The 15011-nt window shown below is 50.9% G+C and overlaps 1 protein-coding gene and 1 long non-coding RNA gene across 3 annotated transcripts in view; one reads left to right on the top strand and one right to left on the bottom strand.

Moving 5' to 3' along the window:
- MYLK (myosin light chain kinase) overlaps positions 1-15011 on the bottom strand; it is a 226436-nt gene that overhangs the window by 70556 nt on the left and 140869 nt on the right. For both annotated transcript variants that reach the window (XM_032149992.2, XM_032150000.2), the window contains one exon: positions 9796-9912. In XM_032149992.2, the coding sequence (XP_032005883.1) occupies positions 9796-9912 (117 nt within the window). The remainder of the gene's footprint in view (positions 1-9795; positions 9913-15011) is intronic.
- On the top strand, positions 6656-9468 carry LOC116466850 (uncharacterized). Its single transcript, XR_004247668.1, has 3 exons — positions 6656-6728; positions 8622-8879; positions 9300-9468. It is a non-coding gene; the product is annotated as an uncharacterized LOC116466850 (long non-coding RNA).

Here is a 15011-nt window from a genome sequence, read left to right as displayed (position 1 = left end):
CTCCCCCTGCCAGAGGAAACCCTCCCTCATGGAGGGCAAGCAGGGCAACATCACTTGGCTGGGCTGGGCTGGGTGGAAAGGCCCTCACTGGCCCCCAGGACACTGTGGGGAAACCATCCAGGAACTGGGATAAGGAGGAGCTGGTTGAGTGGCTATCACTGGGCCCCAGCACTTTCACTGGCCTTCCTTTCCCCACAAGGAGCACTCTTTGGGGATGGCGCTGAGAGAGTCTCCCCCTTGGAGCCCCCCTCCCTCGGCATCCTTTTCCTGCTACTGAGGAAAGGAAGCTCAGTGGGGGTGGGGAGTGGGTGGGGGGGACTTTCCAGCAGAGGCTCCACCACATTCCTGAGGCTTGGCTGGGGAGGAAGAGCCCTCTCATGGTCCGCCTCCAGGACTGGCAGTCAGGCTGATCTTGCCTAGACTGGGCTCCTGGGGCTCTGAGGGGTGGGCACAGGGAGCAGAACTGGGGGCTGGGGACATCCTTCTCCCAGCAAGTGGACTCTGAGCTGCCTCTGGATGCATTTCTTCTTCTGGGAGGCATTTAGTCCCCTCGCCTTCTCCAGAACATGGATCTGCCTGCATGAGTCCCTCTGCTCATTATCACCCTGATAGGCTTCCTTCCCAACCTAGCGCCTGCCTCCTCTCTGTTATGGGTAATCCAGGGAGGAGGCCCTGTGCGGGTATTGCAGGCTCATGGCAGCTCAGAAGCAGACAGGCCTCCGGGGGCTGTGGGGGCAATCCCCCACCAAAGACAGCCGAAAGCCCTGCATGCACCATTGTGGGCCTTAAGTAGGACTACCTAGTAGTACGTGATGGGGTGTGGGTGGGAGCAGACAGCCAAAGCAACCCTTTCAAGTAGCACTTGACACCAAAACACTCCCTTGCCTCCACTCCCCACTGCAAGCCGGACTCCTGCCACCTCCCATACGAGCAAAGGAGCCCCAGATGGCACATCAGGGGTCCCTGCTATCTGGAGTGGACACTCTCAACCTCCTCAGGAGGCTGCTGCCTGTAACCCAGCATGCCAGTTCCATGGGGACACAGAGAAGCAGAAAGCCATGGGGCAGGGATGATTTCATTTTCTTACACTGGACATTTTCCCCAAGGATCGTGGTCATTCTCAGCTACAGAAAATCCTCTGGACATAGTTATTTGTCAGCCTCGGTGGATCTCAGCCTCAGTTGTATGTTAGAAGCACCTGTGCCAGTGTAGCACACCCCACAGGTCCTGGTTTCATTGGTCTGGGTTGGGGTCTGGGCACGATATGACCCAGAAGCTCCATGGATGACTGACATTTGGCCAACAGAAAACTCCTCGTCTGTCCTCAAGCACAGGGAGTGCACAGGGAATGGCTCCAGGACATTCCAAGAGGCAGAAAAACCTGGCAGTGCCTCCCCTTAATATTTGGGGATGAGGGTGCCATAAAGCAGGGGCATGGATTCAGTCTAAGCTTTCCTTGTCCGGCCTCTCCCTTCTTCCCTTCCTTGAAGGCCAGCATTTGCAACAGTTACCAAGGACAATGTAAAGAAGGTGTACCCAGTAACTGTTTTGTTTGTTTGGCCCCTTGTTTTTTTTGAAGTGGAATCTCACTCTGTCACCCAGGCTGGAGTACAGTGACATGATCTTGGCTCACTGCAACCTCTGCCTCCCGGGTTCAAGTGATTCTCGTGCCTCAGCCTCCTGAGTAGCCTCCTGAGTACACACCCGACTAATTTTTCATATTTTCAGTAGAGATGGGTTTTCGCCATGTTGGCCAGGCTGGTCTTGAACTCCTGGCCTCAGGTGATCTGCCTCCTTCGGCCTCCCAAAGTGCTAGGATTACTGGCGTGAGCCACCGTGCCCGGCCCTTCTTAAGGAAGAGGAGTACAGGGCAGAGTATGTATGCAGTTCTGCACTCCTTGGCTTCAGCACTCATTCTCCTGGTGAGTCTTGGAGCATGCAGGAGGGAGAAGAAGAAGGATCAGGTTTGCTTTTTTAACTGATGAGTAAGCTGAGGCACAAGAAAGCAAAGTATAAGAGGCCCAGTTTTCCTGGGCTCCTGAAAGGACGGCAGGTACTGAGACTCCTTTTGTCCTCATGGGGTTGTGTTGGGCTTTACTTCCAAGCATCACCACAGTAGAAGCCAAGAGAGGACAGCTCTAGCTTTGGCTTTGTCATCAGCAATCTTGGGAACTTGGGCAAATAATTTAAACTGTCCCATGTCTCTGTTTCCACATCTGTACAAGGGAATCACTTATTTTGTCTACCTCATGGTGTTTCGAAGCCCAAAGGAGAGAACACATGCAACAGTGTTTTGGAAAGCAGGAAATGATCGTTTATCAGCCTGGCATGATGGCTCACACCTGTAATCCCAAGACTTTGGGAGGCCAAGGCAGTCGGATCACTTGGACCCAGAAGTTCAAGACCAGCCTGGGCAACATGGTGAAACCCTGTCTCTACAAAATTTACAAAAATTAGCTGGGCACTGTGGCATGTGCTTGTAGTCCCAGCTGCTTTGGAGACTGAGGTGGGAGGATCACCTGAGCCCACAGAGCTTGAGGCTGCAGTGATCATGCTGCTGCAGTGATTGTGCCACTGCACTCCAGCATGATGACAGAGTGAGACCCTGTCTCCAAAAAATGAAAAAAAAAAAAAAAAAAAAGAAAATGAAAATGATCACTTACTTATGAATTAATTCCTCTTGATAGCCACATTCCCTTACCTCCTTCTGAATCAGCTTTAAAATTTTCCATCTTCAGAAAACCCTCCCTGCCCTGCCCATCTGCCTCTGCCTCTGTCCTCGGCCCTAGGGTGCTGGGTTTTCACTGGACGTGTCAGTACACTACCCTGTAATGTGCTTTGAGTCTTACTTTTAGAAGTTCCTGTAGCACTTTATCTTTCCATCAGGCCATGAGGAAAGGGGCTCAAGTCCCCCTTTCAAACTAGGCACACCCCAGACTCGGAGCCCCAGGGGGTGGCCGTGCTCCACCTAAAGTGTTAGCACGGTGGGGCTGTGCATGCACCACGGGACCCTGCCAGGGATGTGGAGCCAGCAGACCTCCATGCGAACTGCAGCAAGGAGTGGGCTTGAAGGGCCATGTGCCTAATCAAAACCAGCTTTGTGCTCACATGGCTGCCCAGGGGATAAAAATAATAGTAATATAAGTTTAAGAGCAGCTTGTATTTTCTATTTTAATCATTTCGTGATGAAATTAAACTCCATTTCTAGATCTAGGCCCCCAAGGCTGAAGTCCTTTCCTTGCATCCCCAAAGAAGTGTGAGGGAGGAAGATGGAGGTGTGAGGAAGTGGGGGGCCTCTACATTGAGAGGAAAATGTGTTCTTATATGGACAATGCCTCACCCCTTCCACTCCTGGGCTCTGGACTCAAGCTCTCTGGGCAGCTTTTTATCTCCCCAGGAGGCTGGTTCCCTGAACTCTGACCCCACGCAGGCGGTGTGAAGTCTTGGGAAGCTTCTGGGAGGGTTCCAGCTTCTAGGGGCCCCCAGTGGGGCAGGGTAGAGGGGCTGGGCTCCAGCCTCTCCCTGGGTTGGCTCATCCCTCCTTGCTGGCCTCTCTCTCTGAGTGCAAGCAGTGTGCTAGTGTAGTACGGAAGAGAGATCAGGATGCTTGCGCTCCTTTCTGGCTCTGCTGCTTAGGAACTGTGAGTCCCTGGGCAAGTTCCTGAACTTTTCTGAGTCTGAGCTTCCTCACAAAATAACACCACCTCAATAGAAGGGTGAGGGAGGTATGGCCAAATTGTAAGGTGATGGCTGACATTTACTGGGTATTGACTCCATGTATGCATGGTGCTAAGTGCTTTGTATGCTCAGATCAGGTTGAACTATATACCATTCGCCAGTATTGAAGTGTTTTTGACCTACAAAAACAGCAATTTTATTTAGTTCCACATAATGCCCGTTGGTTGTCTGTGATGATTTAAAGAATAAATGTGGGCCAGGCGCAGTAGCTCACACCTGTAATCCCAGCACTTTGGGAGGCTGAGGCGGGTGGATCACCTGAGGTCAGGGGTTTGAGACCAGACTGGCCAACATGGTGAAACCTCTTCTCTACTGAAAATACAAAAATTAGCCAGGCGTGGTGGCGGGTGCCTGTAATCTCAGCTACTTGGGAGGCTGAGGCAGCAGAATGGCTTGAATCCAGGAGACGGAGGTTGCAGTGAGCCGAGATCGCACCACTGCACTCCAGCCCAGGCAAAAAGAGCGAAACTCTGTCTCAAAAAAAAAAAATAAATAAATAAATGTGGGAGTGGGAGCAGACATAGTAATGTGGCAGGGCCAAGGCCAAGAAAGGAGGGGTGGGTCAAAATCAGCTCAGCAATAATCAGAAGTGCCTAGGGGCCAAGGTAATAGTGGACCACAGTGGTTAGGAACCAAGGCTTGGGTTTAACTTCCCACTCTGCTAGTTAGGGTGACCTTGAGCAGGTGACTCAGTCTCTGTATGCCTGAGATGAGGCTGTTGTTACTATCACTCCCCTGAAGCCCTCTTGCAAGGTCACCAATGACCTCAGTGTTGCCAAACCCAATAGCCAATGCTCAGGCTCATCTTTATTTGGCAGCAGCACCTGTCCTTCCTTCCTTCCTTCCTTCCTTCCTTCCTTCCTTCCTTCCTTCCTTCCTTCCTTCCTTCCTTCTTTCCTTCCTTCCTTCTTTCCTTTCTTCCTTCCTTCCTTTTTCTTCCTTTTTTTTTTTTTTTTTTTTTTTTGACAGAGTCTCCCTCTGTCCCCCAGGCTGGAGTGCAGTGGTGCAATCTTGGCTCACTGTAGCCTCAACCTCCCATGCTCAAGCTGTCCTCCTGGCTCATCCTCCTGAGTAGCTGGGACTACAGGCATGCCCCACAGCATCCAGCCAACTTTTGTATTTTTTGCAGAGACAGGGTTTCGCCATGTAGCCCAGGCTGGTATTGAACTCCTGGCTCAAGCAATTCACCTGCTTCTCAAAGTGTTGGTATTACAGGCGTGAGCCACCACACCTGGCCTGGCACATTAATCTCGATCATTCCTTCCTTTTTGAAGTTCTCAGCATTTGGTTTCTGGGACATCCCCATCTCCTGGGTTTCTTCCCATCTCACTGGAGTACTTCCTTCTTAGCCTTCTTCGCAGGCCCCTATCCTGCCCCTGCCTCTCTCTCTCTCCCTCTTCTTATCTCCACCTCTGTACTCTCCAGGGACCTCATTCAAACCCAGGGCAGTGAATGGCCTCTGTGTGTGGATGGCTCCCTGTATCCCACCTCCAACCCTGACCTCCCCCTCAACTCCAGGTTCACCTAAACACCTGCCTATGTGACAGGACCGCTTGAGAGGTCAAATGGGCATCTTAAACTTCACATGCACTAAACTCTTGATCGTGCCCCCCAGCCCCACCATTGATCTTCACTCCGCCATGAAATCTAAGAGTCGTCTTTGACTTCTCTCTCTCTCTCTCTCCATACCCAGCTCATCAGCAACTCCTATCAGCTCTACAGCCAAAGAGGTTATGAATCTGATCACTTCCTGTCCCTATTGTGGCAACCCCCCATTGTGCTCCCTGCTTTCCCTCTGACTCATCCTGGGTCTGGTCATCACATGGACATGAGTGATCCTTCATAAATGTCCAGTGTTGGCCTATCACACTTAGAATAAAATCTCAATTTTTTAATCATAGCCAACACTGCCTGGATCTGGTCCACAGTTCTCCTCAACCTCACTTCCTACCATCCTGCCCCTTGCTCATGGCTCCACCACCCTGGCCTCCTGCCTCCTGAAACGCCTTAAGCACAGTGTCCTCAGCTCAGGGCTATGCTCTCGTTGTCACCTTGTCCCTCTTCCTTCCCTGCTTCCTTCAGTCTCTGTTCAAATGTTCCTTCCTCAGAGGGGCCTGTGACCACCTCCTCCAAAAATGGTATTCCCTCCCCCATTACCCTGCTTTGCTTTCTTCATAGCTGGTGACATTACCTGAGGATATGGCACAGCTGTTCACCTGCATTACTGCCTCTTTCCCACTAGAAAAGTCCCAAAAGCTGGAACTTTTCCTACTTCATTTACTGTTTTAAAACCAGTTCCTACGGCAGTGCCTGGCACAGAGCGGGCACTCAGATATTCGTTAAATGACTGAGTGATGGCATAAGTACCCACTAGAGTGTCCCTTCCTATCACAATCATGCATGAACCTCTGTGGTCACAAAGCCCTGGTCTCACTGGTACCAAAAGCTGGATGCCCTGGCCAGGGTGGGTGGGGACAGGAGGCCTGAGTTGAGAATAACTGGATGAGCCAGTGAGGGGCTAAGGTGTTTTTTGACTCCTCTCATGGGATTCTGGCCTAGGAAGGACTTAGTTTCCTCACTGCTCATCTGGGTCGGAATGAGAGGAAAGGGGTTACTGAGTCCATGTGCAGAAGGACCTACCCGCAGGGAGGGATGTTACTCAGGGAGGTCTGGATCACTCTGGGAGTGGGCCCCGCCATGGTAATTCACTGCCCAGGGAAGCTGCGTCAGGCTGTGGAAAGGAGCAGGTTTCCGAGCCAGACCACTGAGTCCTGCCAGGATATTTCACGTTGTAATTCACTGTGCAGGGTGGAGCCCCAACAGCAGATCTACGCCTACTGTCTGTGGGGCCTGGAAGGCAGCTGACCCTTGGTGAGCCTGTTTGCTCACTGAGAAAGACACCCTGCCCAACTGTTGCAGACTGAAAATGCAAAGTGCACAAGAGTCTCTGGCCAGGGCAGGCATTGAAGGTCAGCTTGTTCTCCTCCTGGGTGAGTTTTCGGGCAAGTCCACATTTACTCTAGGTTTTAGCTCCCTTCTATGTGGCACAAGCTAACCCTTGTCTTCTGCTGGGTTCAGAAGGAAGGGTGATATGACCATAATCAAGAAAGTACATGAACACCCTTTTTCTTAGGAAAAAGACCCAAACACATGATTAAAATAGCCAGCTGTGCTGTGTTATAAAGGTTACATCCTTTATGATATGAGAGAATCAGTAGTGTGAGTAATTCAGACCAGCCAATGAGCCCCATTTGCCTCATTTTTATGAGATTTTGAAAGATATGTTGGCTCAGATGTATGGTCTCGATGGTGTTTGGCACAGGATGAGTGAATGATAGCGACTTTCAGGGGCCAGGCCAGCCCTGCTGAGTGACTGGGGAAGGCAGTCTGAAGTCAGCACCAGCTGTAGTCCCATCGCCTAGTGGAGATGGACCTCATTGCCCTATAAGAGGGATGAAGGCCTGGTTCTATGCAGAGGTCGGGTGGGCAGTTGCAGCTGGAGACAGGCTGGAAGAGCCCATACAATGGCTGGGCTTAAAAATTCAGTCATTGTTGCTGCTTAGGGTAAGTAGTTCTTCAATGTATTCTGATTCATGACTCCTTTTGAGAATTCGACTAAGAACTATGGACCCCTCTCTTCAGAAAGATGCTCCAACCCACATAATGCAACATTTTGCCTGTAATTTCAGGGGATGCACAAACTCATTGGGATCCCCAAGTCAATTATGATGCCTTGGGGAGTAGGGAGAGCTGAGGGGATGAGGGGACAGAATGAGGGCAGGAGACCTAGCCTAGCCAGTGGAGTGGAGCACCAGACGATACAAAGGCGACAGGGGAGCTGTCAAGGCGACCACAGTCCTTTACTACTTTCCAAGAGAGGCTCTTGATGAAAAAATAAAGCTAAATCTGGGTAAATGCCCACCCGGCATACAGGATGCTAATATATCTGCAAGTATAGCAACAGAGAAAGAAGAGCAGGGGGAAGAGGCTGCCCTTATCCTTTCTGTCAACAAAACCAAACCCAATGGACTGAGAGTCAGTCCTATTATCTCAGCTGGGCTCCCTCCTATCACTTTTCTAGCTCTTCTTCCAAGACCCAGCTCCCAATTTGCAGCTGGAGGCCTAACTCTGCATTTGAAGGAATTAGGGATAAATAATGATGGTCATCAAGATTAGTGGAGAGGACAAGGGAATCTGCCAGCAGACAGCAGACTCTGGGCAAACAAAGCCCTATAAGTTGCAGAATGAATTCCCCAAACCTTAAAAGAAAAAAAAAAGAATCCCCAAGTGTATTTCAGTAGGGGAAAAGGAAATTTCATCTTGAAAACAAATCTGGAAAAGGTGCTAACATTTTCCAGATAAGGAGAATGAATTGCTCTCCTGCCTTCAGCTAGCCATGTAAATAGGACCTAAAGAGGCTCCGAAAGCCGATAACCTCCTTCACTAGCTCAGGAAGCAGTGTGAGTCCCAAATGAGCAGAGGGGTGTTAGAGGTGGGCTTCAAGGATCAAGTTTTCAGAAACGCTATACTTTACAGTGCAGCACCTATACAGAAAGAAGCAGGACTGTGATCTGGGTGGGTGACAGCCTGGGTGAGGAGAGACTCCCACACAGGAGTCATGAGCCACAGCATCCCCTGTGCAGAACCTCAGAACATATGTCCTACGCCCGCTCTGAATTGACCATAAACTTGGACCCATCAAGTCCACTTCCTTAGACTCAGAGCCCCTATATCACATATACGCACGATCTCCAAGGAGAAGTACACAGTATTAGATGAGTTCAGCTTACCTTTCGGCTATTAACAATTAATTTGTGCTGCCATTGTGTTTTTATAAAAAAGACTTTCTTTTCCACCTCTCTCCCGTTCATCATGTTCCATAGAGCTCAGCTTTGTGATCGGGAAACCGATTGTAAAGTCCAGAAACAGGACACGGGCTCTACATGGTGTGGAATGGCAGTGAGACAGGCTAGGACTTCAGAACTCAACTCATCACACCCAGGAGGGAGAAGAACAACCAAGCTGGGCTTCAAGATGCCTTATTTGGACACTAGTTTTTGATGTGTCTCTGATGGTTATTAACTAGACATTTCAAGGGCAAGAAACTATTTCCCCAAAACTACCTTTTGAGACATTTCTAGGTAAGTGCCAAATACAAAGAAATGATCCTGGGTTGTGAGTCCTGGGATGGGGTTCTGACCCCAGCTCGGCCCTAAATGGGCCAGAGAGCCCCCCTCCAAAATGCACTTCCTCTCTGGATGCCCTCAGTTTCTCATCTGTAAAATGAGGGTGTTCATCTAAATCATCACGAGGTTCATTCTACTTTTCAGATTCCAATTCTATACTCCTCAGGAAAGAGAGAAAGGAGTCATGAATGCACTTCCTGCATTTCCTTAGGACAAAGCCCAGTTCCTCGCAGCTTGGCACTGCCTCTTCCTAACACAGAAACTCCACTAAGACCCGGCAGGCCTGCTCTCTCCCCGAGGTGTCCTCCCACCTCCCTCTGCAGTATTCTTTTTCTTTTTCTTCTTCTTATTATTACTACCATTTTGTTTTGGCAGAGGCTGCCCTGTCCTCTCTATCCAGAGACTCAGCCCCAACTCACCTCCTCTAGGAAGTCTCCCACATGGGCCTCACTCTGCTCCCTCCTCCTCACGGCTGACCCTGCTGGGTCGTCCTGCCAGGTCCAACACTTGTTTGTTGTGGCTTTTGTAAAATACTTTGTAGTCATTTTCCTGTGGGTGTGTCTTTTCTACTGCCCAGTGCCCCGGCTTCCCAGCTCAGAAGGTTCTGGGTGTGGGGGTCAGGACTGGGAGGGGGACAGGACGGCCAGGGGAGGAGTGAAGCCGTGTAGGTGATCAAGTAGAGCTGCCACTTTCCTTCCTGTCTCTTTTTCTTTTGGCAAAAGATATTCATTCATCCAAAATGAATGCCTTTGGGTAGGGAGGGCAGTGTTGGGGGCAGTTCTGTCTGACAGACAAGGTATGGTAGGGAAGGGAGGGGCTGAGAAATGGGACCCCTGTGTATGGGTGGTGGCGATGGGTGGGCACGACCTACCGTCCACGGTGACTTGGCAGGAGCACTCAGCCTGGCCAGCGTCATTCTTGGCTACACACTTGTATAAGCCTCTGTCCTCAGGCAGTGCCTTCTCGATGGAGATGGAACAGAGTGAGCCTGGGGAGGAAGAATTGTTGAGTGAACCAGGTGTGGTCGTAGTACCTGCCCTGGCATCTGGAGCACAGCAGGTGAATGTTACTCACACGGGCAGCCTCTGGGAGCCCAGAAGCCAGAGGCCTTGTGGGAACCAATCCCCCACTCCTCACCAAAGCCAGGGCACTTTCTGCTTATAACCCATGTCCAAAATAACTGATCCCTAAATATGTTCCTTCCTGATACCTCCTCCCCAACTCCAAAGAGTCCTCTTGTGGGGACATAATAGAAAGCTGCAAAAGAAGGGAGAGAAATAGCCTCTGCCTTTGGAGACCATCCAATACAATAGAAGGAGAGGCACACAGGCCCTGCCCTCTGCATGTCACCAAGAGAGAAAAGGAGTCTGACACAGGGTTATAGACCTGTGTTAGGAACAGTGACAGGTGAGGGGGTCCCACTCTGTTTACAGCAGTGATGCTGTGACTGCATTCTGGAAAAGGGAGCTTTGAAGCTTTGAGCAAAGAAGTGGGTGGAGGAGGCTAGGAGCCCTTGTCCAGGAGGGGCACCGGCCTGTGGGAAGATCTGTTGGGAGGTGGTGACTATAGCCAGGGCCCCAGGAGCTGACTTTTTAGGAAGGGTGTCTGAGCTGGAGAACCACAGCCAATGAGGGGCACTGGGCCTGCAGAGGGGCCCTCTGGGGCTGCCTCCCTTTAGAGTTGGGTCTTCTGGTTGCCCCAGAGAGAAGTGGGGATGGCCTTCCTTCTCCATGGACTCTCCCCTGGGCCTGCCTTCACTCCCAGCACCATCTTCTGGCCTGGTTTGGGGAAGGAGGTGTCAGCTAGGCACACACAGGAATCTGGGGTCTGATCCTGGCCCCTGCCAGCTCTCTCATCCCAGAGCTGGTTACTTCTCCTCTGGGGCCCCCCTTGGGGAGGTTCCCTCAGGGTGTGGAAAGAGGCCTGCTGGGCCAGGCAGAAGGGCAGCAGTTCCTAATTCTTGCTTTCAGATGCACAAACAAGTAAATAGCAGGACATCCTGCTCAAAGCTGCCCCTGCCGTCACACAGGAGGACAGAGCCAGGGCCACGTGCACTTTGCTGCCTGGAGCTCCCATCTCATGTCCCACAAGCCACTGGCATTGGGAGGGAAGAGCTGGGTGCATTCTGAGTGGACACCAACTACTGTCCCTGCCCCCCATTACACAAATGCACAGCCTTGACCAGCAAATACAAGGAGATTAGAAAGAGGAAGGATGACATCAGTTCTGCGCAGAAAACCTCACTAAGGCTGGAAGAGGAAGGAAGGGTGTAATATTCCCCTTTACTCCTTGCCACCTGGGTAATGTTTTAAACAGAGAAACCTTCATCCTATAAACCACCTGGGGCAAGAGGGCTGACCTGCACCCCACTCCCAACTTCCTATACCCTTATACAGACCCCAAACCTCGGGAAGGCTTCACTCTGTTCTCTTCCCTTTGTAGTTAGGAGACAGAATTTGTAGAAACTGTAATGGAGAGGATTTAGGCTGGAATTTTAGGAAGTCTGTCATAAGAGTAAGAATTGTGAGGCACAGGAGTGGGGAATGAGGATAACCATGTCCTGGAGAGATAACTTTCCATTCATCTGGGTGGGCAGGAGGATGCCAAGATGACCTCTAGCCCCAACTAGAGGGGCTCAGAGGCTTAGCAGAGACAAATCCCATCCGGAAATTTTCCCTCAAGGCAGGGTGGGGCTAAGGCTTTAGGAACAGATATCCCACCCCCAATGCACATCCTGTTCAAATCCTTGATTTTCTTTCAGTTTCAGTCCCTCATCTGCCTTGAGCCTTAAGTCAAAATGATAGAAGCCGCAAAGACAGTACACAGAGAGTAGGGGGGCACGTGGACCCGGCCCCCGCCTCCTCTCCCAGGGCAAGGCGTGGGGCAGGCAGCTTTTCCAACCTGCCCAGAACCTGGACCCCTGGCCATGTACATGGGCTTGGGGAGGCCCCCCGGCAGGCTTGCAGGCTTGGCTACCCCAGATGAAGAATCTGGTATTTCCTGTGGGACAGTTCATTCTTGACCTCCAGAAGAAAAGCTGTTTCCCAGAGGTTTTTTTTGAGAAGCCTCAGCCTGGTGGGGAATTCTGAGAGGGAGATGAGGGGGATGGGAGAGGTCAGCATCACTGCGGAGCTCCGCCTGGGAGAGGCCCTAAGGGCTGTGGTGGAGTAAGTGCTCCTGGGTCTGAAGCTCCCCCAGCTCTCTTCTTTTCTGAGTTGGGGGCAGAGGGGAGGAAGGGGATGTGGATGGAGGGAGGAGCTTCCTGGAGGCTCTGCTATAGGGCTGCCTCAGTCAGCCTACCCAGGCCACCTGGCAAGCCCAGACAGTACGACTCATCTCATCTCCAGGTCACCCCTGCAGGCATGGTGTCCTCCTTGTTCCCCCTAATCCCCCAGGCCTGGGCGGACCTCTTCTGTGCTCCCAACTCTGAGCTCATCCGTGTCAAAGCACGGCTCACAAGGCCATTGCTGACCTGCATGCCTGTCTCCCACACCAGCTCTCGGAGGGCAGTGACCCTGTCTGCCACCACTGTTTTTCCTAAGCCTGGAATGCAGTCACAGTAAAACATATTTGTCACTCTGAGAAGGATGAAGGCGTATTTCTGTAGCAGGTGATCTGGTAGGATCTATGTAAGAAAAGGTCACAAACACTTAGGCAAATATAACTTACTATTGAAAAAGATAATATATAGTTTTTGAAAAAAGAAAATTCAGAGTTCTTCAAGTGGATTATGCACACAACAAAGGGGGCTAGAATAATGCCTTGCTCATGGTAGATGCTGCATAAATCCATTTTTCGTAGGATGAACTTACATGGGTTTTTAAAAAGCCTTTGCAAAATTCTACCCTGAAGGCAATTAAAAATGAATTACCTATTCACAACAGCAACAAGAATGAATCCTCATTGTTAGACTGGGAAAAGTGTTTTGCCAGGAGGAGGAGCCTGGCCTGGAGACAGGAAACAAAGTATAAAGGTAAAGCCCTTCTCAGGCCACCACAGAGCTCCCCTCAGCTCACGGGGCCATTGGCCTCCCACCCCTCAGCAGAGGCAGGTCCCGGAAGGGCTGGGGAAAGACTTGGGGGCAGAGGGCAGGCCCAGTTGGTGGTAACTCTGAACCCCATCAGCCCTGCAGCTCTAGGGGTGCAGGAAGAGGAAGGACACCTCCACATGTCGGTGTCCTGCCACAAATCAACTAGTGGTGAACTCCAGCCCATGGCTGTCATACCTCTTCTGCTCTCCTCAGCATGAAAGGGGGTGAACTAAATGGGGTGATGTAACCCTGTTTGGGGGGGTCTGTGGGCTATGAGCCCTATCTAAGCTACAGACATCAGAGAAGTCCCCTGAAATCTATAAACAGCGCGTCCACTAGCAGTTGGTGCACGAAGATACACAGGTTGATGGGGAGGGGACAGTGCAAGAGTCTCTCGTGGCCAAAGGTAGGTGACAACAGGAAGGCATCCTGGAGGAAGTGAATCTTGTTTGTAGCAGAGCTGACAGGGTGGGGATCAGTGCAGCGGAGCAAAAACGTCTCCAAGTCAGGAAGCCGGGGGCAGGGCAGGTGCTGAGCTGAGTGTGAAGGATGCAGGACGGGAGGCCAGCGGAGCCATTCCCTCACCTTCCCCTAGAAACCTCCTCCAACCACCGGCTTCCTTATTCCCACTGATACCACCACTGAGACCCTGGCCACTCAGACACTCAGAGGAATTAACTAAGACTTAGTGGTCTTCCATTCCTTCATCTTCTTTACCTACCCCCACCCCCATCCTGCCCTTCCAAGCCAGGCAACAGGTGCCATTACTTCTATCCTTGCTTCTCGAACTGGTCATTCCCTGTCTGTGGTTGTGGCTACTATGCTAGTCTAGGCCTCACCATCTTCCTCCCGACCTCTTCAGTAGGCTCTGTATTTGTCTTTTGGGCACAGAGTCCACCAAAACCCCTAAACTGAGCTTCATGTACAGTGCTCCTCATTCCAAAATCTTGCATGATTCCCTACTGCCTTTAGACTGGAATTCCTTGGCAGGATATAGGATGAAACTGGGGCCATGTCATCCTCTCCAGCCCAGAACAAGCTGTTAGCAAGACGCCTCTGCGAGGCGGCCTGGAAGCCCGTCCCCTCTGGCCTGCCTTCAGCGCTTAGATTAAAGTCCAGCACTCAGCTCCCTCTCTTCCCACTTCCAGCAGCTCCTCCCGACACACTCATAGCACTTGTCAGCACTTGGCTCTAACAATTTTATCACTGTGAGTGTGTCTTCTCCTTCCAGATCTATTGAGAAAAGACTCCCCCCACCTCTCAGAATGCCCTACTGCCTGAGGAGGGACCTACTTAAGTGGTGACTGATAGACGAAGTCTTAAGATAAACTTTTTCCTTAACAAAACACTGGGCTCTTGAAGTCTTGGTGAGTGAAGGGACAGAAGGTGGGGCTGATTTTTTGAGACAATGCACTCTCCTGTATTGAAGCAAGACAGGCCCATTTCAAGGTCTGCTTCTACCATTGCAGGGAAAATACCAGAAACCTGGCAAGGCTGGGGGCACCATCAGTGTTTCAAGCTTCAGACAACTCTTAACAAAATCGAGGAGGAAATAGTCATTAGTGTTTTCTGTTGATAGACAAATTCTCAGCTGCCACCAGTATCCTGACAAAATAATAGGAATTAACTAAGAGGTCATATAGCACAGTGGTCTAGGCACGGGAACTCAGCCACCTGAGTTCAAATCCCAGCTCTGTTACCCCCAGCACCTTGCATTTGGTGAAGTACTTAACTTCTCTGTTAGGTGGACAGTACAGTCGTCGTTGGGAGGATTAAATGGGTGAAAAGTGTAAGAGGCCTAAGATAGTGTCTAGCACGTAGTGTTCAACAGATGTCAGCTATTCTTTAAACACAATTTAAAAATATTTAGAAGATGTCTTACAGTTTGATTTGGGGCTCTCTCTGGAATCCCTTCCCACCTCTCCTGGTCTCTCTCTCCTCTCTGTGTGCAGCCTTCCTTGGATCATTTCTTCTGCTGCTGTTCTGGATCTGAACTGTTCCCTCTGGGACGGTTTCCATGGGAAGGGAGGCTGGAGTGGCTAGGATCTCTAGGCTCT

Source organism: Hylobates moloch, unplaced genomic scaffold (assembly GCF_009828535.3).
Source record: "Hylobates moloch isolate HMO894 unplaced genomic scaffold, HMol_V3 SCAFFOLD_4, whole genome shotgun sequence".
Taxonomy (NCBI): Eukaryota; Metazoa; Chordata; class Mammalia; order Primates; family Hylobatidae; genus Hylobates; species Hylobates moloch.
This window is presented reverse-complemented; position numbering and strand designations above follow the sequence as displayed.